We start from the raw sequence: 24,727 nt of genomic DNA on the forward strand, positions 1-24,727 counted from the left end.
TTTATATTTTGTTTATTATGTTAATAAAAGTAAAAAAAAGTAAAAAAAAAATGAAACATGGCAACATGGACGATACTGGAACATGATATCGGACACTATACCACAGTTCTGTAGCGTAGTATCATTATTTTTAATTATTTTTATTATTTTTATTTATTATTATTATTAGTCTAGGATGCTTCTAGGAATATTTATCTAGGTCGTTTTTTCCTTATATTTATCAATTTAGGGCGTCTTTAGGGATATTGATGTACTTAATCGTTACGTGTTAGCAAAATTTACATTTTTCCCTAGCCTAGTGATTTATATGTGTAATAATTTATAGTTTGGTCTATTATGTAAATAAAAGTAAAAAAAAAAAGTCAAAAGTCATAACTGTGAAACATGACAACATGGACAATACTGGAACATGATAATTAATAGTATAGCCTACTATATTTCCGGAGCGTGGTACTAGTGGGGAGGGATGGTAGTTTCATTCATAGAACTCATAGATTCTTTTGCTAATCATCTGCTCAGACTCACGGAAATGAAGCTAGCCAGCCGATTTGCAACTTGCTTTCGCTGAGATTTAGAATCAAAGGAAAAATTATTGGTCAGTTTTAGATCTCGATCAACTGATGGTACAAAAATTTTTCGCCCATTACAGAATACTGAAGCATAAGAGCATGGTGATAATGGATACAGGAGAATGATAATGGATAACGGAGCACAAGACTGGAATATGAAATACGAAAGTGATATTTTTGTTCATATATCCTTGAAAAAATGGGAAGCCCTAACATATAAACGCTGCCTGTTTTTACGGGCTTGAGGGATTATTAAGGGTTCAAGTAATTACTTTTCCTAGATAGTCATCTTCTAGTACTTAAAAGCTCGAATTGTTTGTTTATATCGAAATAAAAACTACATTGCTGTTAACAATTAACGGTAACAACCTTTCGTCGACTATTTTACTATTTTACTATTTACTGTAACTAATTTACTGTAACTATTTACTGTAACTGAAACTGTTACTGTAACTATTTACTGTAACTATTTGCTGTAATTTTACAATTTACTGTAGCTAAATAAATGCACGAAAACAAACAGCTTAAGAACAACTCGGCAGCGAATGCGGAATGATGTTGAAAGCTCTATCTGAGATGGTAGGAAGCCACTGGCACTAGTACAAAAGAATCATTTAGAGCAAAGCCCTAAACACCATCACCTGCACTTCTTGTCCAAGTTCCAGTCAAAATAGAACAAACATAGCTGAATTATTATTCAATATCGAGGGTTATGAGCAATATAAGTTGAGCAAAAAGTCTCCTCCGAAAATAAACTCCCATTTATTATGACTCAATTTGCAGTTACTATTGATTGTGACGATATCTCTACAAATTGAATATGATAGCCCAGTTACCAGCTCTAACGGCTGAGGTGATGGCAAAGGGAAAATATTTTGCTCGTAAATGTCGGTACGTTCATTATTTTTATTTTTTATGATGAATATCTGAATGGTCTCACTTAATTATTTTCAGCCATTCTAGTTTTATTCGGGAGTGTTTTTGGCAAATAAGAACGTTTTGTGGCATTGGTAGTGGCACACGCATCAATATCGAATTCTATTTCTCCGAAAATATTCTAAACTTAGGAATCTTATTTGAAAATATAAAAATATTTTCTATTGGAAAAGATCTGGTTCAAAGTGGCGGAAAATTCACTTAAAGGAGGAGGACATAATTCTTAAAAAAAAGCTCAAATTTTCTTTGATTTTATATATTTGTCAGACAGTTTTCATGTTTAATTTTATATATTATGTTGATTGAATAGAGTTGTCTATTTTGAGCTGCCACTCACTACAAATACTCAAATTTGTTGTGATTAAATCGAAAAAACTAGTTTTTTCAACTTAAAGTAAAGAGCTACATTAAAAATTAAAACGACCAGAAATTATTAAGAATATAAGGGGGGTCGCCCCATCCTTAACATTTCGCTCTACATGCTAAAGTTCTTTAGTACTTAAAAAAAAATGTTGTTCTAACTAAACGACCCATGTGTTCCAAGAGTCATTTTTAAGGGATTGGGACAAAAATCCAAACTTCAACCTAAGCATCAAGGTATTGAGGAGGGGCAACCCCCCTCAAACAAGCCTGAGTAATAATTTCAGTTCGTTCTTAAGCTTTAGTTTTGCTCCTTAATTTCAGTTGTAAAAACTTGTCTTTTTTATTTAATTTCTGACCATTTTTTAGACAATTCTGAAAAATTCTCCCCCCCCTCCATGGAAAAATCCTCCCATGGAAAGGTCCTTTTGAAATTTCAGTCCCGTCAACAAGCCTGAGTAATAATTTCAGTTCGTTCTTAAGCTTTAGTTTTGCTCCTTAATTTCAGTTGTAAAAACTTGTCTTTTTTATTTAATTTCTGACCATTTTTTAGACAATTCTGAAAAATTCTCCCCCCCCCCTCCATGGAAAAATCCTCCCATGGAAAGGTCCTTTTGAAATTTCAGTCCCGTCAAAAATTTATCTCGGACAATTATCCTTAACATCTCCACATGTAAAATTGAGTCGGCAAAGAGAAGGTACGACAAGTGAAAAGAATTTCGTATGGGGATTCTAGACAATTCCCCTAGCTTAAAATTTCTCGTGAAAAGTTCACCCCCTGGAATGTTCCCTCCCCATAGAAAATTCAACCGGTGGAAGATCCCCTCATTGTAAAATTCCCAACCCCCATCCGAAAAAACTATGCATACTTCCCAACAACAAACATCATACGTAAACAATGAGCAAATTTTTTAACTTAAAAACCTTTCTCCAGGGTCTAGGGGTGGTCGTGTTATCTTCAAAGGAATTGTTTCTGAAGTTTTCAACTATTTTGACAAAATTGCTATCTCTAAATTTGGTTCGGACGGCTTAGGCGAGCTATTCGTCAGTTTTTTCAGTCACCTTAAAAGGCCACTAGAACTTTTAATTTCCGTTCAAAATGGCTGTCTCTCGATATTCTCGGGCCATTGGTTTGCTACAATCACCCCTGGGGAAAAAAGCAATAAACATGCATCCGTGATTTTTCTTCTGGCAAAAAAATACCAAGTTCCACATTTTTGCAAATTGGAGGTTGAAAACTCTAGGTAGGAATCCCTGTTACGCTGAATCTAATGGTGTGATTTTCATTAATTGCCTGACTTTTAAGAGGTGTTTCTCCCTTTTATAAGATTCAGGCCAATTTCCACAGAAACGTAGCTTTGAATGGGTAGCACTAAACTGAATGAATCCTTATATTTGGAATTGAATAAAAAACAGGTTTTTTAACTGAAAGTACAAAGCGACATTAAAACTTAAAACGAACAGAAATTACTTCGTATATGAAAGGGGCTGCTTCCTCATCAACGCCCCGCTCTTCACGCTAAAGTTTGACTCTTTCTCTCAACTCCTCTTTTTAAAACAGTAAAAAAGACCTTAGCGTAAAGAGCGGGGTGTTGATGAGGAAACAGCCCCTTTCATATACGAAGTAATTTCTGTTCGTTTTAAGTTTTAATGTCGCTTTTTACTTTCAGTTAAAAAACTTGTTTTTTTTATTTAATTTCTGAACGTTTTTGAATCAATGCATGTTTTGACTTTGGGTCTCAGCAGAGGAATAATTAAAACGAAATTTGAATATTTATTTTTTTGGCTAAATGGCTTTCTCATAGTTTTGATCGAATGATTATGAGAAAAAAGGGAGCGGGATAGGAAGCCTAGTTGCCCTCCGACTTTTTGGTTACTTAGAAAAACAACTAGAACTTTTAATTTTTTACGAATGTTTTTATTAGCAAAAGATATACGTAACGTATAAATTAGACATTTGTATTTTCATGTTTCTATTACATATATGAGGAATTCACCCCCTCGTCAGTACTTCGCTCTTTACACTAAAGCTTAAATTTTGTCCCAATTCATTAAGAATGACCCCTGAATCACAAAAGCCGTAGAATAAATAGTTGAAATTACTAAAAATACTTTAGCGCAAAGAGCGAGGTATTAGGAGGAGGTGAGCCCCTCATATGCGTAATAATTTCTGTTCGTTTTAAGTTTTAGTGCTGGTCCTTACTTCCAGTTGAAAAAACTTTTTCATATTTATTTTTTCATTGTTTTTTTTTAATAATGCTAGAAAATCCTGCGCTCCCTTCATGGAAATTTTCTTCCCTCCCTCCAACATGTCGCCCTCTTCTCAGTCCCTCCCCCAACCAAAAAATCCCCCTGAGAATGTCTGTACACTTCCCAATAGCCATTACTATATGTAAGCACTGGTCAAAGTTTGTAACTTGTAGCCCCTCCCCCAGGGACTGTGGGGGAGTAAGTCGTCCCCAAAGACATAGTTAATAAGGTTTTTCGACTACGCTGAACAAAATGGCTATCTCAGAATTTTGATACGTTGACTTTGGGAAAATAGTTAGCGTGAGAGGGGGCCTAGGTGCCCTCCAATTTTTTTTTTGGTCACTTAAAAAGGGCACTAGAACTTTTCATTTCCGTTAGAATGAGCCCTCTCGCAACATTCTAGGGCAACTGGTTCAATACGATCATCCCTGGGAAAAAAAACAAACAAACCAAACAAATAAACACGCATCCGTGATCTGCCTTCTGGCACAAAATTTAAAATTCCACGTTTTTGTAGATAGGAGCTTGAAACTTCTACATTAGGGTTCTCTGATACGCTGAATCTGATGGTGTGATTTTCGTTAAGATTCTATGACTTTCAGGGGGTGTTTCCCCCTGTTTTCTAAAACAAGGCAAATTTTCTCAGGCTCGTAACTTTTGATAGGTAAGACTAAACTTGATGAAACTTAAATATATTTAAAATCAGCATTAAAATGCAATTCTTTTGATGTAGCTATTGGTGTCAAAATTCCATTTTTTTGAGTTTTGGTTACTATTGAGCCGGGTCGCTCCTTACTACAGTTCGTTAACACGAACTGTTTGATCAGCATAATAAGCCAATTCTTTTGATGTATCTATTGATATTAAAATTCCGTTTTTTAGAGTTTTGGTTAATACTCAATCCCATCGCTCCTTAATTACAGTTCATTACCACAAACTTTTTGATGAATGGCTAAAAGGTGTCAATTAGGTATATTTGGTCCTGATGGTTTTAATCTTAATTGAAATCTGGTTTTAATCTTAATTGAAATCTTAAATTAAATGTTTAATCTTAAATGCTAAATTCGAAAGATTGTCATAGTGTTTTTGCAAATATAGGAGCAAATCATTGCAACGCCAACCTCTATTGCTCTGAAGAGGAAAAAAAAGAGTTTTTAGCTGTAATCATTGCATTTATGTTTTTATGTTTTATTTATGTTTTTATATTTTATTTATGTTTTTTAGACCAGAGCACTTCGTATAGAGGGAGTTATCGTAGAAACTATAAAACGGTCTCATTTGATTGGAAATTGCAAGTTCTGATACCCTTTTAAATAGTCAAAAGCGATTGGAGGGTCACCAGCCCCCCCCCCATGCTCATCATTTCCCCAAATACATCCAATCACAATTTTGAGATAGCCATTTCGTTCAGCTATGTCGAAAGATCTGGAAAGTAGGTCTTATAGAATGACAACCCGCTGACATCCCTAAGGGCCAGGGCTGTAAGCTATACCCCGGGGGCATATAAGGTTCTAATAGAAAGGGTGGTCATATAAACTTCAGAGAAGGCTCATTGGATTGATAATCAGAAGTTTTAGTGCTTTTTTAAGAGTCGAAGTGATCAAAGGGGGGCTCCCCCCCCATACACATCGTATTTTCCCGAAATGGATCCGATAAAAAATTTCAGATAGCCATTTTACTCAAAACAGCCCAGAGATCATATAACAAGGCTTTTAGGATTGAAACAAGCCCCCGGAGCCTGGGGGCAATGGTTGTAAGTTATATCATGGGAGCATTTAAGATTCTTATGGAAGAGATGTTTGTGTAAACTTTAAAAGCGGCTCATTTGGATGAAAATTGAAATTTTTAGTTCCCTTTTAAGACTAAAAAGTGGTGGAGGACAACCAGCCCCTCCCCCCGACTAACCCTCTTTTTACCAAACGAATCTGATTTAAATTTTGAAATAGTCATTTTGTTCAAAATAGTCCAAAGAAAAAGTAACAATATCTTTGGGAGGGGGGAGGTTGACACATCCCCGAAAGCCCTGGTGCACGGGTTGTATGTTATGTTCTGGGGGCATAAATAAAAGTCAAAACTGATTTGAGAGCAAACAGCCCCCCCCCACGCACCTTATGTCCCAAACCAAACATCTAAAAAAAACATTTTGAGTCATCTATTTTCTTCAGCATTGTTGAAAGGTTCAGTAATTATACAATTGGGTATGTCGGCCTCCCCCTCCAAAGCCCTCAGGGGAGGGGCTGTAAGCTAGGCAACTCGTTCATTAATACTTATTAAATATGTTTTTGAGAAAGGTGTTTGTGTTTGACTTCTACTTTCAGAAAATACAAAGGGCGTTCAGGCGAGTATTTCCGTTAATGTTGAGAGAGTCTTGAACTAAATCAAAGCCGTTATGTTTGTCAAAAACCAAAACCCGTATGGTTGTCAAAAGAGCGTAACTAAGTATATTAATTTGGAACTTTCAGGAAATGATAAAGGAGATGATCAATTGAACAACAATATTTAAATTGAATGCAATATTGAATGCTTAATTGAAGGCAATATTTGCACGCTAATACTGCTACAACTACCACTTCTTCTACTGCTACCACATCAACTACTACTACAACCACTACTATTACTAAAACCACTACTTCTGTAGCGAGTACTACTAGGGTCGAGGATATTGAAATAAATATCTAAAAAAAAGTTGAAAGGAAATTTGAACTAAATCAAAACATACTATCGGCATATATATTGCTGATATGGGAATATAAGCAATATTTGTGGAACAGTTTACCGTATCAAGAGGAAACTTTTGGGGCACCATGAGTGGGATGTTCAGCTGACCAAAAGACGAAATTAGCCTACTATTGGTGATATTAATAGTGAATCTATTACTGTTACTACTACTACTACTAAGGAACTATTGCTGCTACTGCCGTTCATACTACTACCACTACTACTATGATACTAGTACAATTAAGGCTACGTGTATGAAGGTGAACATTTGACAGAATATTGGAGGGGAATTTTAACTAAAACAAACCACACTAAGTGAATGCAGATTGTCAAAAGGACGTATCTCAAAAATGGACTTGGGTATTAAGTTGGAACTCTCAGAGAATACTTAAAGGGGAAGATGAATTGACAAAAATCTAATATATGCGTATTAGTGCTAACACTACTACCACAGCTACTTTTACTAATACTACTACTGCTACTAAGTTTCTCCAACTACTATTTCAATTGCAAAAATGTATAAAGCTTAGAGTATTAAGATGAAAAGGACGTCAAAAGGCGATCAAAGGGCATATGAGCAATATTTTTAGAATGGCTTAACGTTTCAAGGTGAGACCTCCAGGGCATCGTGAAAGGGCTATTCAACTGACCAAAAGGCAAGATATACATACTACTACCACTACTAATACTTTTGCTACTAGCGTTAAATATTATTAAGGCTATGACTGTGAAAGTAAAATTTGAGAAAATATTGATGGCAAATTCTAACTATATGAGAGAATATTGATGGCAAATTCCAACTAAAAAATCATTAAGTGGATTTATATTGTCAAAAGGGCATATCTTAAGAATTTGTTTGTGCATTAAATTTGAACTCCCAGATAATACTTAAAGGGGAAGATCAATTGACCAAAAGGAAATATGCGCACACTAGTGACAATACTGCTACCACTGCTATACTAACTAGTGCTGCTATTCCTATTGCTCCAACTACTACTTCTATTGAAGCTATTTTTTAAGGCTTAAAGCTTTAAGATGAAAATTTCAAGAAGCAAATGAATGTACAAGTTATCAAAAGGACATATCGACAATGTCATTGCAATGGCTAATTGTATTAAGTTGAGCAGTAATATTACTACTGGGACTACTATTTAACTATACCTAAGGGTATGAAAGTGAAATTTTTAAAGAATTTTATGGGCGAAGGTAAGAATCACAACACGCAATCAGTATGCAGGTTGTCAAAAGGGCATATAACCAATATCTTAGGTACAGTTTTGTTTGTCAAGTTACAACTTACGAGGCTTGTTGAGGGGTATATTGAACTTTTCTTATAAACTCTTTTCTTATAATATTCTTATGCATTTTTTTTTATAAGCATGAAAAAAAGTTGAATTTTTCTTAAAGTTCAGTACCCAAAAAGCGAAACATTTTCAATTATTACAATTGATGATTCTTTGGAATCACCTAAACTATCAAACATGAAAAGACCGAATGAATTAAATTAACAATGAGTGAAGATCAACCTGGACCGTCAAACGAGACAAGACCAATACGGACAGCTAAAGTATATGGCATTACTAAATCCTTTGAAATAATCAAAATCCAAATGAAGAAGATAGACAAATACGGTTGGAAGATAAACGAAAACAAGATTAGAGCTTATCAAAAATGAAAATGAAGAGCAAAGACACATGCGGTTAGAGGATAAGCGATAACAAGAATTAGAGCGTGTCAAAAATGAAAACGAAGAGTAATTCGCCTTATTGTTACTGAGCTATGCAACAACACAATAAAGGCAATTATCATTACTGGGGAAAAATAGGAAAAGAAGTTTATATTTCTCGAGTTACAGTGGATTCTAGTGAAGGTCAACTTGGATGTACCGTTCAACTTTATCAATTTCCACTTCGACCCGCATTTGCCATGACTATGCATAACTTGTAAGGGCTGTAACTTTTGAATTTATTAGCGTCGACCTTAGTTCACCGGTTTTTAATGATGGAATGTTATACGTGGCATTTTCTCGTGTGAAAAGACAACGTAGTTTTAAAGTTCTGCCACCACCTGAAAATGAACGAGGAACATGTAACAAAGTGTGGAAGGAAGCCCTAACAACTACCAAAAAACGTCTTACTGTAGAGTGATTTTTCTTCTTTTTTTCAAATTAATTAAGCGATTAATAATTATAATGCATATTACATCATTGACATTCTAGGTCAAAAGAACGATCTAAATAAGTCAAGACTTTAAGGAAGCATTCATATTTTTCCCAGGATGTCTGTAACGAACCTGCGATGCCATCATGACATAAAGAAGAGGCTCACGTCTGCGGTTAGAAGACAACTGACAATGAGAATCCATATATAGAAGCCTGCCGCGCGCCGAGTGCCAGGGCCCAGCGGTGCCCTGGCACTGCTATATATATATATATATATATATATATATATATATATATATATATATATATATATATATATATATATGTAAGGGGTGTGCAGGCAAACTCGTATTTAAACTAAACTTGGATAGGCTAATAGAAACAACCAGACAAATACAAACAAAGCTAAATAAATAAATAAATTTAAATAAAACCGAAAAGAACATCAAACTGGAAATATGAGGAACTTATTCGTTACATGGATGCAAATATCCCCTCCCCCTATCATTAACCTTCTGTTCTTTTACGGAAAAATTAGACTTTTCATCCTAATGCCTAAAAAATGATTGGTCAAAAGAAGAAAATGATATAAAAGGCTAAATATCTTACAGAGCCGTTACAGAGCTAAATATCTTACTGGCGTGGAATCGTGGCGTGGGACGTACAATCAATATTCCAGTTGTTCGACTTTTCAAACATAAGGATCATTGAATAGAAATAACAAGTATTTTTAATGCACTATAAAACCTTTGCGTAAAGAGCAGAGAGCTGAGGAAGGGCATATACGGCATGATGTCTGTTCATTTTAACTTTTAATGCTGTTCTTTATTTAATTTGAAAAAAAAACTTTTAAATAATTTAAAAAGGTAAGAAGTTATGGTTAGTAGTGACATACAAACAAATTTATTAGTTTTCTTATGGAAAGAGGAAACTGGAAGCCTTGAATGCAAAGTGGTACACTACATCACTATGTGCTCCAAAATTTGACAGCTTTAAAAATTCATTGGGTATTGTTTGTTCAAATATAAAATAGCATTGTTTTGAAAATAACTAATCTTTTATTTGAGTGTAAATATCGGCTAAGTTTTTATTGCCTGTTGATAATGTTTGCAGAAAGTTACCTATCTCTAGCAAATTTGCTGGAGATTTACTATCTATACGATCTAAATTCTACAACCAGTCTAAAATGAAAAATGTACCTGAATAACATATGAATAATGTGTTAAAGGTAATTATTTGGTTAAAAAAAATAAAAAGATAAGTAAACAAGAAAAAGAAAAGAACTGTTTTCCTACTTTAGAAATTGAGATAAATAAGCACTTGAAAAAGGTCTTGACCTTGATCACCTATCCAATCACATAGGACAAAGCAGCATAACCCAATCATCAAGCAAATAAAAGTGTCCAAATTCATGCAAAATTATCATTAATAAATTTAAGCCGTCGTAAAATTAAAAGCAAAAGCATCCCAAATATAATATAACATTCCCAAGTGATCACCTCCCATCAGGGCTCCTAAGGGAATACACACTTGCCTATATGGGTTTTGGCGCACTAAATTCCATACCCAGCAAATGGGAGGGAAGCAATATAAAATAAATAGCCTAGATGGGTAATGGCTATAGGATCCATGTGGATATGGATAAGGGCTATAGGATCCAAAACAATACAAATAGTTTTGCTGAGTGACAGCAGACAATGAAAATCTACTTTAGCAGCATTTGGTCATGCTTGTCGATTAAAAAGCAAAGTTTTATGAATAATCTGCATTGTTGATTGATTGATTTTAACGTCACACTTGTGTTACAGAAGAGGAAAACTGAAAACGCAAAACTCACAAATAAGCCTACATAAACACTAATTCTTTCGAAATTATAGCGACATAGTGTTTTTATTTGTGGCCTGATTCAGCATAGAAATAGGAAAACAGTTATTCAAGCTGTCATATTTTCTAATTTCAAAAGAAAGCCTGCCTTAATTATATCCTCTGCTTAGTCTATTGCATAAATTAGGCTTGAATTTGACCATAGGCCAACTTTGCCATAAATATATAACACAGTAATGATATATAATTCGTTTTTATCGACAGGTTTTTATGCTTATAATTCGTTTTTATGCTTAGGCATCACTTACCACCAATAGTTTCACAATATAGTGTAACATTATCTCCTTCATTGAAAGGTCCAACATGAGACATGATTTCAAGTCCTCTATTTCGAACAGACAGTTTTTCTGGCGGTACTATAATATAAAAAATAATAATTAATGGAAAAATTTAAGAGGCAACTGAATAGTAAGGATAGAAGCCTCCTTTAAAAAGAAAAATGAAGTCAAATTAGACCTTCATTGAATTCCTTCAATAACTATAGTTTGTGCTTTTAGCCATGTCGAAAAAAAACGGGAATATTCTTTTAGCTGCCTGTATTTGCTTTTTAGTGCACCCACATATTTATTTGGCACAAATTGTTTGATGGTTGATAAGTACAACTCAAATTAATTCAACCATCGATTTTAAACTCGAGGAATTTTTTAATAAATCCGATTTTTAGCCGATATATACCCACTGGAGGATTTTTTTTTTTTATTGAATTTAAATTAATTCTACCAGAAGACACATAAACGTCTTAACACATTTACAAGACTATAAGATCTGGCCGATTCTTAAAAGCTTTCTATAAATCATCTTTTGTAGGAAAATAATATAGTTCCTTTAGTAATAAATTTTATGGTTTTCTGTAAAAAAAAAGTAGTTTTGGAGCCTTCCCTCAATTTTTATCCTTTCATGATTCAACCCAGTACATTACGCCATCCCAAATGGTAGAAATAGTAGAATGAGTCCCTAATGCTCTAAAGGTCGGTCCCACATATCCTTCCTTTTAACATAAAAAGAAAACTATGTAGGTCTAAACTATTTGTTAAGACTACCGACTGTTCCGAAAATTACTCCTTTACTTCCTAATAATCATGTTTGTTTGCATCTAAGTAAATAATTTGTTTCGATTTTCGATAGAGAGCTTTGATTGTACCTCACCAAACTTTTCTGTCTAGATTTGTGTGTTATTATATCTTCGTATGATATAGCCCTATGAAACAAATTTTCTCGAAGAACTTCCTTTGAAAACCACATGACTGATAGCACTAAAATTCGTTTTTTTACCCAGGCCCACCGTTTGCCTATAAATTATTTAAAAGCTATAATATGTGTGGTTAATCGTGGTTCCAGCTTATCTTAAAGCAATCACATGAGAATATACATTAGTTACCTCGCCTGAAGTGAGTAAGTTGGTATTCGTACCCTAAGTCACCAATAATTCTTCTGGTGGTGGCAGTGTATTTGATACAGTGCCACAAGTACTACTAATTGCCTTCACTAGGGTATGGTATCACCGGTCGAGAAGTCACGCGGGTTCTTCGGGTTCTTCCCGGGCTGATATTGTAACTAGGTCGGGTACGACAAGTGTACCACCTCTGGGGGGAATAAATGTCACAATATTTGGCTCAAGGTTCCACAGCCTGCGTTGCCACCAATAAATATATTCTTGGAAGGGGACAGGGGCTGCGGTGGATACTAAAGTGACGATAACTCTCGATACTTTCTTCCCAACCCCGCCATGCTTTGATGCAAAACAATCTAATACAGTCGTAGCAAATCACTAACGTTTATTACCAATGTCAATTCCAAATACCAACTCTGAATTCTACACAAGAGCTCTGAACACGAATTAACTAAAAAACTTATAAAAAACAAAAGTTAAGATCGCCTGCGTGACGCAAGGGACCAGCATATCGTATTGCAGCTCCAAATTGAACTTGCTTTACGAATAGATTTTATTTCAATAGCAAGATTTAACTAGATAAAAATAGAATTTCAAACTAATTTCTCTCCAATTTCTTCGCTCTTGCAAAATGACATTGAAAACAGGCTAGCCTTCCCGAGCTTTTAACTTGTAATCTAAAATTATATTGTAGGTAAATCTATGTAAAAGGGAAAGGGGCATTTATTTGATAACAAAGGTACCCAGGCCCCATCACCTCCCCCTTAAGATAAATTGCCACCAACGCTCCACGCTAGTCAACCTTTACAATCTAAAACACTAAAAATCAACACGATTTCAATTAATCGTCTGTCTTCTATTTTTGACCAGTGCCTGTGCTGCTGCTTCCTCAGCATGGCACAGGATCTGTCGCAATCCAAGATGTCTCCACTGCAGCAGAACAACAAAGTTCTGGATTATATGGGCAACAGCTTGAGGTTTGATATTTTGAATAATAGAAATCCACAAGATTAGCCGAAATGAACCATGCCAATCTAATCAAGCAATTTTCTGGCCTAGCAAGAGTAAATTCAAATCCCACAACCCACTAGCCCACAACCCACTAGCATAATGAAAACACATAGAAGGGATAATCATATAGATTTGGATCAACCTTAATTAGGGAGTTCCATTATGACTGACAAGGATTTTCTTGTTCTTGTAGAATTTACATTTAAGAGAAGCGAAGATTCGAGATCCTGGCATCATATGAGACGACGCCAAATGTCGGACTGGCTAAACTAGTCTGAAAATAAATGAACATCTCAATTGAAGCACGAATCATCCAATGGTATAACTTAAAATTATTCAAAACCAAAAATACATGGGTCCATGAAAACAGTTTGGGTATAAGGAAATCAAGTAAAAACATGAACGAACTATGAATCAGTTTTTTTTTTTTCAATGTCCCTTCCCATGGAACAATCTATTCAAGAATGCAGGTCGATTCCAACTGAAAATGAAACCTGGATACGTAGCTTAAAGCATTAGATTTGGAGGAAACAAGTGTCGATTCCGATGTAGGATAAGACGAGCGAATGCTTTTACTGGGTAAAGGTGTCTATAAGATAGAAAGTGACTGGTAATGGGATAGAGTATCTCCCTGGAATCCAGGATTGGAAGGGCAAAGCCTTGAAAAAGAGATAAGAACTGGCCCACCAGTTATCCTTTTAGTGAACCGGCTATTGTTGATGGTTTTCCAAAGCAAGTCTTCTTCAAAAAGAGGCTAAATAACCCTTAGAGCTGGTAAGACCAATCCCAGATTCATTCCCAAGTCTTTTCAAGCCAACTTGAAATTCAGTGCCTCCCATACCTTTTGATAATATCTGGTTGTCCCAATGGGTCCAAGGCCTGATTGTCCCCCCTAATCACGATTTCCTACCGTGGTTTTGTAATTGCCCCATTGTTTTTACTTTGCGCTTTCACAAACTGAATTTGTAAGCCCTATTTCTTTTTCCAGCTATTTTTTTTTCTTTTCTACCTTTCTTAAATTTTTCACTCACGAAAAATAAATCATCACCATTTTTGAATTGGACTCCCTTGTCTGCCACCTTCTGCTGCATTCCTTTATTGTAGTCCCGTTTTATGTTTCTTTCTCTCTCTTAGTTTTCTTTTCTGTTTGCCGTGGTATTGATTAAATTCTCACTAAAAGAGAATTAAATTCTTAAGTTTTTATTCCGCTTTGAATCTTTATTCTCTCTTTTAGTTGCCTTTATTTTTAAAGAAGAGCTAAATAAATCTTCGTCAAATGGGAATTGAGTGGCTACATTTAGTTTTTCATATTGGACCAAAAATTTCTAGAAATTTCCGCGGGAATGCATGCACGATAAATTTGTTTTCCTTCTTCTCTGGCACACTGAGTGCCTTATCTTGGTACATACATGTCAGCTGTTATTTTCAAAAAGTTTCCCGAAAGATCGATTTCACATTTCGGTAAATTTTCGCTGTTCATAATATTGACTTACGAATAAAGCCACTTGATGCCTTTTTTTAAGTTCTTTACGAACATAATAATCGCTTCTCTTGCAAATTCAAATTCAAGCCCATTTTGAACCCTTTAAAATGACCCAAAAAATTCTAGTTTTGGGGTATAAAAAGAATTAAACGATGGATTTCAAACTTATTATTTGATTATAAATCTATTTTTTAAAGTTATATAATCCACAAGCATGGATTTATAACGATTAAATTGAATAAAATATTAATAACAATTCCTCAATTTTTCCGACCGCCATATTTCATCTGTCGTCTTTGATATTTTCCGACAAATAAGTGAAACAGCAGTTTTTAAGCGGCCTAACAGAATAAGAAGAAAACATGTCGAATTTGTTTGGAATTTTCTAATCAACTTAATCTTGACAAATCAATACTAATGAATTATACAACTTTTACAAAATGGATTTATGATACAATAGTAAGTTTGAAACAAATGTTACAATCCATTTTTATATCCAAAAAACATAGAATGACATTATTAATTTTAAACAGAAAAATTTACTTTTCTGTTTAGCAGTTTTATAGCAGTATGGGCACATCAACTTTCGTTTCTTCAACAAACGCTAGAAGTTTCAGCTCAATCCTATCAACCGTTTTTGAACCATTTCTGATGCGTCCGCTTAACTTTCAACAAGAGGCTCAGCAGGGAAGGAGGACAGTAAGATTTGTCCCCTCTTCATTATGAGTAATAGATTCGGATTAAGCCTGTCATAGGCACACTGCCAGCTACAGATCCCTTTTTGTTTGTAGAAGTACTCTTCAGAAGGTTGAACAAATTTACTACATATATTCTAGATATAGCTGCTTGGCTTTAGGCAATAAACCTAAAAAAGAACACTTTCTGGTGAACATTCAAACCAAGTGACTAATCGGGTCCCCGATTTCCAATGAAACTTCATCGTTACCCGCTTCAGGAAGTATATAGCATCACGTCAAAGTTTTCGGATTATCTATTGACTGCCTGCATCTCACTGACACTCAATTATGCCTAAAAGATGAAGAGCACCCAGAAGTACGTCAACAGTTTTTATCCAACAAAATATGCATTTTTTGTTGCTCCCTCTAATTTGAGATTCAAGATAAAAAAATTTTGTTTTAAAATAATTATTGAACAAGATCGTTGATAAGAAAGAAATAATTTTTCGTAAAAAATATTTTATGCATATAATGTGTGTCAATTAAAATGTATGAAAATGCGTAAAATATTTTGCACATTTTCCCGTGAAAATAAATTGATACTCATAATTTTTGGCTTTCAACCAGGGATGATGATTTACTAGGCCCAAAATGGCCAAGATATATTAACGTTGACCAAAGTTTCCTTCTTGTTTTGTGAAGAATTAATTCTTAACAACTAAGTCAAGGGACTGTAAGTTTTGTTTATAGGGGCTTAGACCAAGGTGGTTCCGACGGTGTACTTTGTGTTTCGATCTGACACCATGTTTAGGGAGGTTTTAAGCTTTTTCTTTGTTACTATGGGAAGTGTTCGTCTTTTACTAGGCTGTAGCTACCACCACAACCACGATTGCGAATTAATACCCCCATTTTCTCTTTCAACAAATTTTTGCACTCGCTAATTTGTGCATGAGAGACGTATCGACGAAAACATACAATATACCTATTGCATAAAAGACATATCTTGGGCACCTTAGTTGTTCTATACCGTCAATTTAGTTGGCCCTATTTGCTTAACCTTAAAAGCTTAAAAACCATTTTCATGTTAAAGATGATTTTAAAAATGCTATTCAAGTGGAAGCTGAGGTAGTATGATGTTCTAAATTAACAAAGAAAATATTCCTTCACGTAACTTAGATTTCACTTGTTGATGCTAGCACTCTTCTTTCAGATGTTCCAGCAATAAAATCCGTTTTTTTTTTTAAAGAAAATCTTTTGAGGCTCTAGTATATTCACACAAGTGAAGGGAAGCTCAGTTTCCCTGGCTGTTTTTCCACTTAAATTCACATGGGTGAACCTTTAAAGTGATTCCTATTTGGTTCCGGTCAAACAAAAGAGAATTAAACGAAAAAGGAAAGAAAATGACACATAAAATCTTCGATAAAAGGATTTAAAGCACTTTATCTCATGCTTCAAAATTCTGACTTCATAAAAAATACCTGGTTTCTAAGGACGTTCTTCTGTGTGGTGGTGTATTTTGTCCCTATCATATAGAATGAATAAAACTAGGTTTTTTTAAAGTTCATAAAATAAGTAAAACTAGTTTTTTTTCTAAATTAAAGTAAAGAACATAAGCCTTAAAACGAACAAAAGTCATTCTGTTTTGTAGGACTGTTAGCACATAACGATCAAGTTTGGCTAGTGCTATATAGAAAGCATTTTTGAGCGCAAAAAATATAGACAGCTAAGACAAACAAGTATCAGTCAGTCCATTCTTGAGTCACTGCCCAATAAAAAACCCTTTATATCATTGTCTTCGGTTTAATCATTGATTTTCAGAAACGGGGGGGGGACATGTTCAAACTTTAGTTTGAAGATTGGTAGTTTGGGAGACAGCCCCTCTCATAACCAGGACAATTTTTGCTTGTTTCAAGTATTAAGGTTGCTCTTAACTTTTTTTTTTTAAACTTGTTTTTTACACTTAGTATCTGTTCTTTCTTAATGTCCGTACATTTCTGTTAAAAAGTGTCGTTTTCGCAATAAAAGGGAATCTTTCATTCCTCTGCCCTCGAACAACATATGCCACTCATCATTTACCCGTATTTATATTCTTATAAAAAAGGGAGATTACAGGTTAAATCAGTATTAGCCTGTTTATTTATCATATTCACCTGAAGCATCTCTTATAGAAAGTTTTAAATGTAGACATTAAAGTGTACTTTTGATGCTATAGACACCCCCGACTTCTTCCAGTAAAAAAAAAAAGTTTATATCAAACAAAATAACAAATTCACAACTATACAATTATTTTTATTTTATGTATAACCCATACACATAAAGAAAGAAAAGCACTAACTATGAAAAAGATATAATTGTTAGTTTTACTGGAAAAACAGTCTCTAAAAACGGTAGTTTTCATAGATCGCATGTGTAAGCTGCACTTCACTGTGGTGTGATAGCTTTTGCCACTAAAGAAAAAGCAATAGATCTAAAAAATTACGAATGAATGAACCCTCTTTCGATAATTTAGGACCACTAATTCGATACAATTAACCTCTGGGAACCAAATCAAACATAAATGTATGGCCCTTATTCTCGGTAAAAATATGAAACTTTATGTTTTTGTCTTTAGTAATCTTCAGGATTGCAAAAATATTAATTTTATTGCGAAATTTTTATCAAGATTAGATTTCATTTTAGGGTGCATAAGCCTTATTCTGAAGTTACAAAAATTTTACTATGCTAAAAGCTCTTTTGAACAAAATAGAATTAATGAGTGTAACATATCTAGAATCATCAGAAAAAATACATTCTATTAAAAAGCTTATATAAAATTTAACTTTCTTAAAGTTCGGGTTTCTACTAATAGGGTCGTTCTTTACTTAGATATTCTTACTTCAAACTGTTGGATTTGATACTCTTGTAAATTTTATGAATTATGCCACCTTTCCCCGAACCTTAACCCCCTTTCGTTTATTCTCAAGTACAGCAACGCTTACAGAATGATAATGGTCACTAAAAAAGTGTATCCCATAAATTGTTGCTTTCGTCAGATCAAAAGTATAAAAAATGAATTTTAGCGTGATCATTTCCACTTTTTTTAGGGAATTTTTCAAGCAAATAGTTTTTTAGCGGATTTTGTTGGAATACTTTCTTTTCCCGATACTGTATGATCAGTACGCAGCACTTATGCGTTTTACATGGGCCAAAAAATCTGCTGATGGTTTAATTTCAAGCTCAGAACTTTTGATAGTTAACTTATAACTTGGTGAGTTTCATATAGTTGGAATCATCACAACACTTACGTTTCTCTTATATATTAATTTAAAAAACTTTTTCCACAAGACAAGTTTTTCAAAGAAGATTAAAGATAACCAAAAATGAGCAGAAATAAGTGAAAATAATCTTCCTAGCGTAAAACTACAACCAATCACTATTGATAAATAAATAAAACCCAAAACAAACAGAAATTACGATAAATAGCCGAGTCAAACTCAAAACAAGCAAGAAATAACATTGAGTAAGGCTGACAACCCCCATGCCTTCTCAAGGCCAGAACATAATCTTCACTTTACTGGAAAAAATAACCGTGGATTGCCAGTATAATAATCATAATGATACAGATATTTTATTCCTTAGTTTTTGATAAATTTTCATTTATTAAAGCAAAAAGTGAAAACATTTAAAATATGTTTTGTATTCAGAAGTGTAATTTTATGTTTTGGTCTTGAGAAGGCATGGGGGTTGTCAGCCCTACTCATGTTAATTTTTGCTAATTTTGAGTTTGACCCGGTTATCTATCGTAATTTCTGTTCGTTTCGGGTTTAAACCAAAACGAAAGTTATTGCACTTTATTAACAATGTTAAATTAAAAATTCAATAATGTTAAATTAACCTCATTAACTTAACATTATCTGAATTTTATTTCAATTAATGCACTTTATTCTTGAATTTAAGGATCAAAACTCATATTTTATGTCATGAATATATCATTTTCAGTATTCAAGAGATCCATAACTTTTGATTTCAACATTTTTAAATAAGTTCCCTTACACTTTAACATTATTTCAACTGAATATTTGTTTAGTGCAATTTTTGTTCAACTTTAAACATCAAAATTTTTTTATGTCATGTTTATATTCTATTTTAAATACCCGAGACATCTAACACTTTGATTTCAGCCTCTTTCAAAACTGCCCTATATAATTTAACATTTTTTCTATTTTATTTCAATTAAAATGGACAGCCACTGACAAATATTGGATGTATAAACTATGTATTCTAGAGACATGAAAAAAAAGGGGGGAAATAAAACTTAAAGTCCCGAAAAGAACCTTTGTCATGAAAAAGAAAAAATGTCATGACAAAATCTGTTTTTTCTAGAACGAAAAAGCATGACTATCATACGTATAACATTTTCATTTCATATTCCAAAAAATTTCATGACCCAATTTTGTTAATAGCAAGTACAATGTCTTTTTAAGACTTGAAAAAAAATTAAAATTTTCTAATTAAAAAAATTGTTCAGAATAAAAAATAAATGACATTTGCCTTAAGGTCTAACTTTGAAAACCACATTCAGGCATTTTAATGCTCTCTTCAGTTTTTGAATTGCTATTTACTTTCCACTGAAGGTCTAAGTTCAAAAATAATCCATTGACTGAATTCAAAATATTCATTTCCCTGTGATTTCCTCTAGGCAAGTTAGTGATGAGTTATAGAACCAGTAAAATTCATTGTGTGCATTGATGCATACCCGTTTTTTGCAATTCTAGGAGACTGATTTTCCATGGTGACAAAACATGTACGTCAAAAAAATCAGTGGCACAATAACACCAAGGTACCAAGAGTAACAATATTCGTTTTGCCGATGTAAAATCGTTTACCTTCGCTCAAGGCCAAGAAAACCTGTTCCTATTCAAAAAATACCAGTTGGGTGCGTTTGGAATCCCACTAAAGATGGACTATTGTTTCGTCGGAGAGAATGGGTGAGTAATGGAAAATCCAGGTAATGAACGCTGCCTGGCGTACTGAGACCCCTTGAGAGAAAAGATCAGATCTGTAGAGACCTCTGGTGTTGGGGAGGTGTCAGATCTGCCATAGATCTTTCAGAAGGTTTTATAGGGTTAAACTACTATAGTTTCCAGACCTTTCAACTACGCTGAATAAAATGGCTATCTCAAAGTTATAATTGGATGTGTTTTGGGAAATAATTGGCAGGGGGGGGTCTGGTTGCCCTACAATAACTGTGATCCCACCTATCACAAAGTCATGAAAGTAACTGTTTATTTGTTATTTCTTATTGAATAACTGAACCCACGTTTGACCAATCTTCTTTCCTTCTTCTTTTTTTATAGTATCAAATATTTCCAAAAGGAAACTTTATTGTACCCTATTTTTTTCCAGTTCCACTTCAAAACTTTTTATATTACAGCAGTTTGCTGTTTCAAAGCGCTTGATTTCCTTGCTTTTATTAAACATATAGCTTTTATTTTATTGTACTTGCTACTTCACTTCAATCAAGCACTAAGTAAATTATTGAATCGTATTACTTACATAAGTTTTACAATAAATTTGTTTTAAATTCACAGCAAAACAATTCATTTCTTATAATGGCTACTGACCAAATAAAAATATCCTAAGGGATTATTATAAGGAATATCTTAACTCTTTTTGAGATCTACCTTTTAGAATTCTGATTCTTGTTTTTGCAGCAATCAGCTCTCCCTCAACAGTTATTTGCTTTAGACAATTTATTCGCAAAAAAATGTATAGAAAAACAGGCAGAAAATGAATTTTAGATAAGAAAAGAATAAAGAAGCTTAGAAGCCCTCAGTAATAAATTCCATTTTTCAGTTTCAAAGCTTTGGCTTTCGTCCGAATTAAAGCAAAGAAACTTTTGCTGACTAGATTGGCAGAACAATTATATATAAAGTGTAGATTATATACACCTGACTGATTTAGACCGAGAGAAAGAGAGAGAAAGAGAGAGATAGAAAGAGAGAGAGAGATCGGTAGATTTAAAAACTATCGTAGTATAGCTAAATTCAGTTTTTTACAAATTCGTACAATTAAACAAAAATCACACACTACGGCTCAGCATTGAAAATCAATGTGAAGAAAGGCACAAATGAGCTGGCGTAACGATTAGATCATACTTTATGGGGTAGAAGTTTATTTTGTAACCGAGTTCGACTATTCGGAGGGGTGGGTTTGGGTAGTATTGATCGGTGGCTCCCATTGGCTAGGACGGATTTTCCAAATTGCAGAATCAGTTGTTCAACCCAGACTTTAAGTGGAGACAAATATAGTTTTACGAGGGCTTAATCATAGGACATGTCGCAGTTTCGAAGTATAATCCTCGTTGATCTTTCCTGGATGGACTCTATGTCACGCAATAGGTAAGCCGTGCGGATAGCAGATGGACCCCACACCAGGCATGCGTACTTGAGCAACTAGCGAACATAACACATGTAGGCACGGAGAAGACTTTCAGTATCCCACCCAAAACGCCTCGTTTTGGTAAGTGTCTGAAGGCTTGCACTAGCCTTGTGGACGGTTGAATTAACATGGACATCAAAACTAGAGTCACTAGTGAAAGTTACTTCTAAGATTTTCATTTTGTTCACTATTGCGAAAGGGACTAGAGGCATATCTATATTCCGCTTCAGAGAGTTGAAACGAATTATCTTCGAATTGGCTGCGTTGATGGTATGGTCATTACTTGAGCATTCGGTCTTTAGCTGATCAAATAACTGGTCTGAACCTAGTCAAAAAAAATTTAAACACTTGAAGAGAAACCATGGGAAAAATTTGCTGAAGGCATGGAAGAAAAAGGGTGAGGAGCCCACGAAGACGTTCTGTCTCCAGCCTGTTAAATACGTCCACGCTTCAAACCCGGGAGAAGGCAAGTGAGACATTGCCAGGCTTAATCTTTAACCAAGATTCTTTAGATGGTGAATGTCGTCACAAGCCAAAAAAATTCTACCAATATCTTTACTTTACGATAGAGCACCTTTTACATTGGTCCGAAAAATGAGCATGGATACCCTTTTTTCCTTAGGTATCAGAAACTCGACACACATTCAAGTAGCATCGAAGCTCGTCAAAGCGCCAAGTAGAACTCGGAACTATCCCATTCGTTTAGTCTTTTGAACGTTTCTGTTAGGATATTCCCTGCTACTCAAAGACGACAAGACGCGTTGCGACCTCCCACAGACTAGTGATTTCACTATGAAATTGTAAAAGGGGAACTTAACCAAAAAGATTCACCCACCAATCAGTTGGAATATAAAACATTTTCTCAGCAGTAATTGCTCATAGAACACTGTTCTTATTACTCCTTTAAGAGGATAGTAAGCGAATTTTAAATGCGGAAACAATAGTTGCAAAAACTGTGATATGTATTTGTTGTTCCAAATATAAGGAACAGGCTTTGTCTGTTTTTCTAATCATCCGTTTTAAAATTTACATTCTAAAAGTCACTGGTAACCAATAAAATTTGGAGAATCTGGGCTCTATTCTTTTTTCCATCTCTATGCTTTTTCTTTGAAATCAAAAACTTGCTATAAAAATGACATTTCTAGTGTATTTTGTAAGAAAATCATCCCTTCCCCAACCCTCCCTCGAAAGAGTAAAATGAAATGATAATAAAATGAATGAAATAGCGAAATACTTGCCTCTCTCCAATACAATTACAAATATCCGTCAATTCATTAAGTATAGTCTAGGGGAAAATATCTAGCTCCAATATATAGTATATATACTGAGATATATACTAAAATACTCCTGTCTTGTTCTTATTATAACATTCATAATGTTTGGTTGTTTTTGTTCCATTTCTTCTTTATTCGATTTTAGTTACACCAATGGATGGCGCAACTGTCACAGACTTTTATCAAACAGTTCGTGGTAACAAACTGTAGAAAGGAGCGACCCAGCTCAATAGTAACCGAAACTCTAAAAAATGGAATTTTGATACCAATAGTTACATCAAAAGAATCGCATTTTAATGCTGATTTTAAATATACAAGTTTCATCAAGATCAGTTATACACATCAAAAGTTACTGAGAAAATTTGCCTCATTTTAGAAAATAGGGAGAGACGCCCTCTAAAATTATTACATATATGAGGGGTTTACCTCCTCGTTATATCTCACTCTTTACGCTAAAGTATTTTTAGTAATTTCAACTATTTATTCTACGGCCTTTGTGATTCAAAGGTCATTCTTAAGGAATTGGGACAAAATCTAAGCTTTAGTGTAAAGAGCGAGGTATCAAAGAGGGTTGAACCACCTCATAATACGGTCGTTACGTAAGTTAATTCGTAAGTTACGGAGTAATTTCTGTTCGCTTTAAGTTTTAATGTTGCTCCTTACTTTCATTTAAAAAAACTTGTCTTTTTATTTAATCTTTTATTTAGACCCTTGTATTCGAGATCTTCATATTATTTCCTAAAAACCAAGAGAAATCTAGAACCCCTCCCGCCTCCTCAAGTAGCCCTAGATAATTTAGTATTCGATCCCAAGCGCAATTTATTATTGATTTACATCTTACAAGAGTATCTCTGAACAGTCTCTAAGAAAAAACTGTTTTTGTGAATTTGATTAACTGAAAAATTCGGGATATTCTACCAAATTTGTGTTTAGTGCGCTTAGTTATGCTAACCATGCCTATGCAGTTAAAATCCCATAGGTTTTATAATCGGTGTCAGTATGTATGTGATTCCAAGTGCATTTTAGGTTTGATTTATGTCCTACAGTGGTATCTCCGTACGATCTTTAGAATAAAATGCACAGTTATTTATACTAAACATGCCTATGCAATTAAAATCCCAAAGGTATTGTCCACAAAAGTGCAAAAAAAAACAATAATCATCATCCACATATATACAATAAATAATCCCGCATGTATTCTGGCCTGCCCCTTCCCCCACCCCCCAAAAAAAAGAAGTAAACTCATTTGAATATCTCACTGTTTCATTCCAATAACATTTTATTATTGATTCATATTCTACAAAAGTATATCCTCACAGTCTTTAAAATTCAATGTAACTGTGTAAATCCTATAAACTGAAACTTCAGTCTATTTCCGGATATTCTCATCAATTTCAATTTCTAACTAAATCCCCGACCACAGAACCTTGCAAGAGGTTATTTGATGTTTGATGTTGAATGTTTGGTTGAAGTCTTATCACATCTTAAATACACGTAAATACACTTCACATCTTAAATACGCATCTCTTAAATACACTTAGTTACCCTAAAAGTGCAGACATAATTAAAACCCGAAGGATTTTTCAACGAACAT

At 34.2% G+C, this 24,727-nt stretch overlaps 1 protein-coding gene across 5 annotated transcripts in view; it reads right to left on the minus strand.

Moving 5' to 3' along the window:
- LOC136030372 (protein turtle-like) overlaps positions 1-24,727 on the minus strand; it is a 370,614-nt gene that overhangs the window by 223,484 nt on the left and 122,403 nt on the right. For all 5 annotated transcript variants that reach the window (XM_065709291.1, XM_065709293.1, XM_065709294.1 and 2 more), the window contains one exon: positions 11,127-11,234. In XM_065709291.1, the coding sequence (XP_065565363.1) occupies positions 11,127-11,234 (108 nt within the window). The remainder of the gene's footprint in view (positions 1-11,126; positions 11,235-24,727) is intronic.

Source organism: Artemia franciscana, chromosome 8, assembly GCF_032884065.1.
Source record: "Artemia franciscana chromosome 8, ASM3288406v1, whole genome shotgun sequence".
Lineage (NCBI taxonomy): Eukaryota > Metazoa > Arthropoda > Branchiopoda > Anostraca > Artemiidae > Artemia > Artemia franciscana.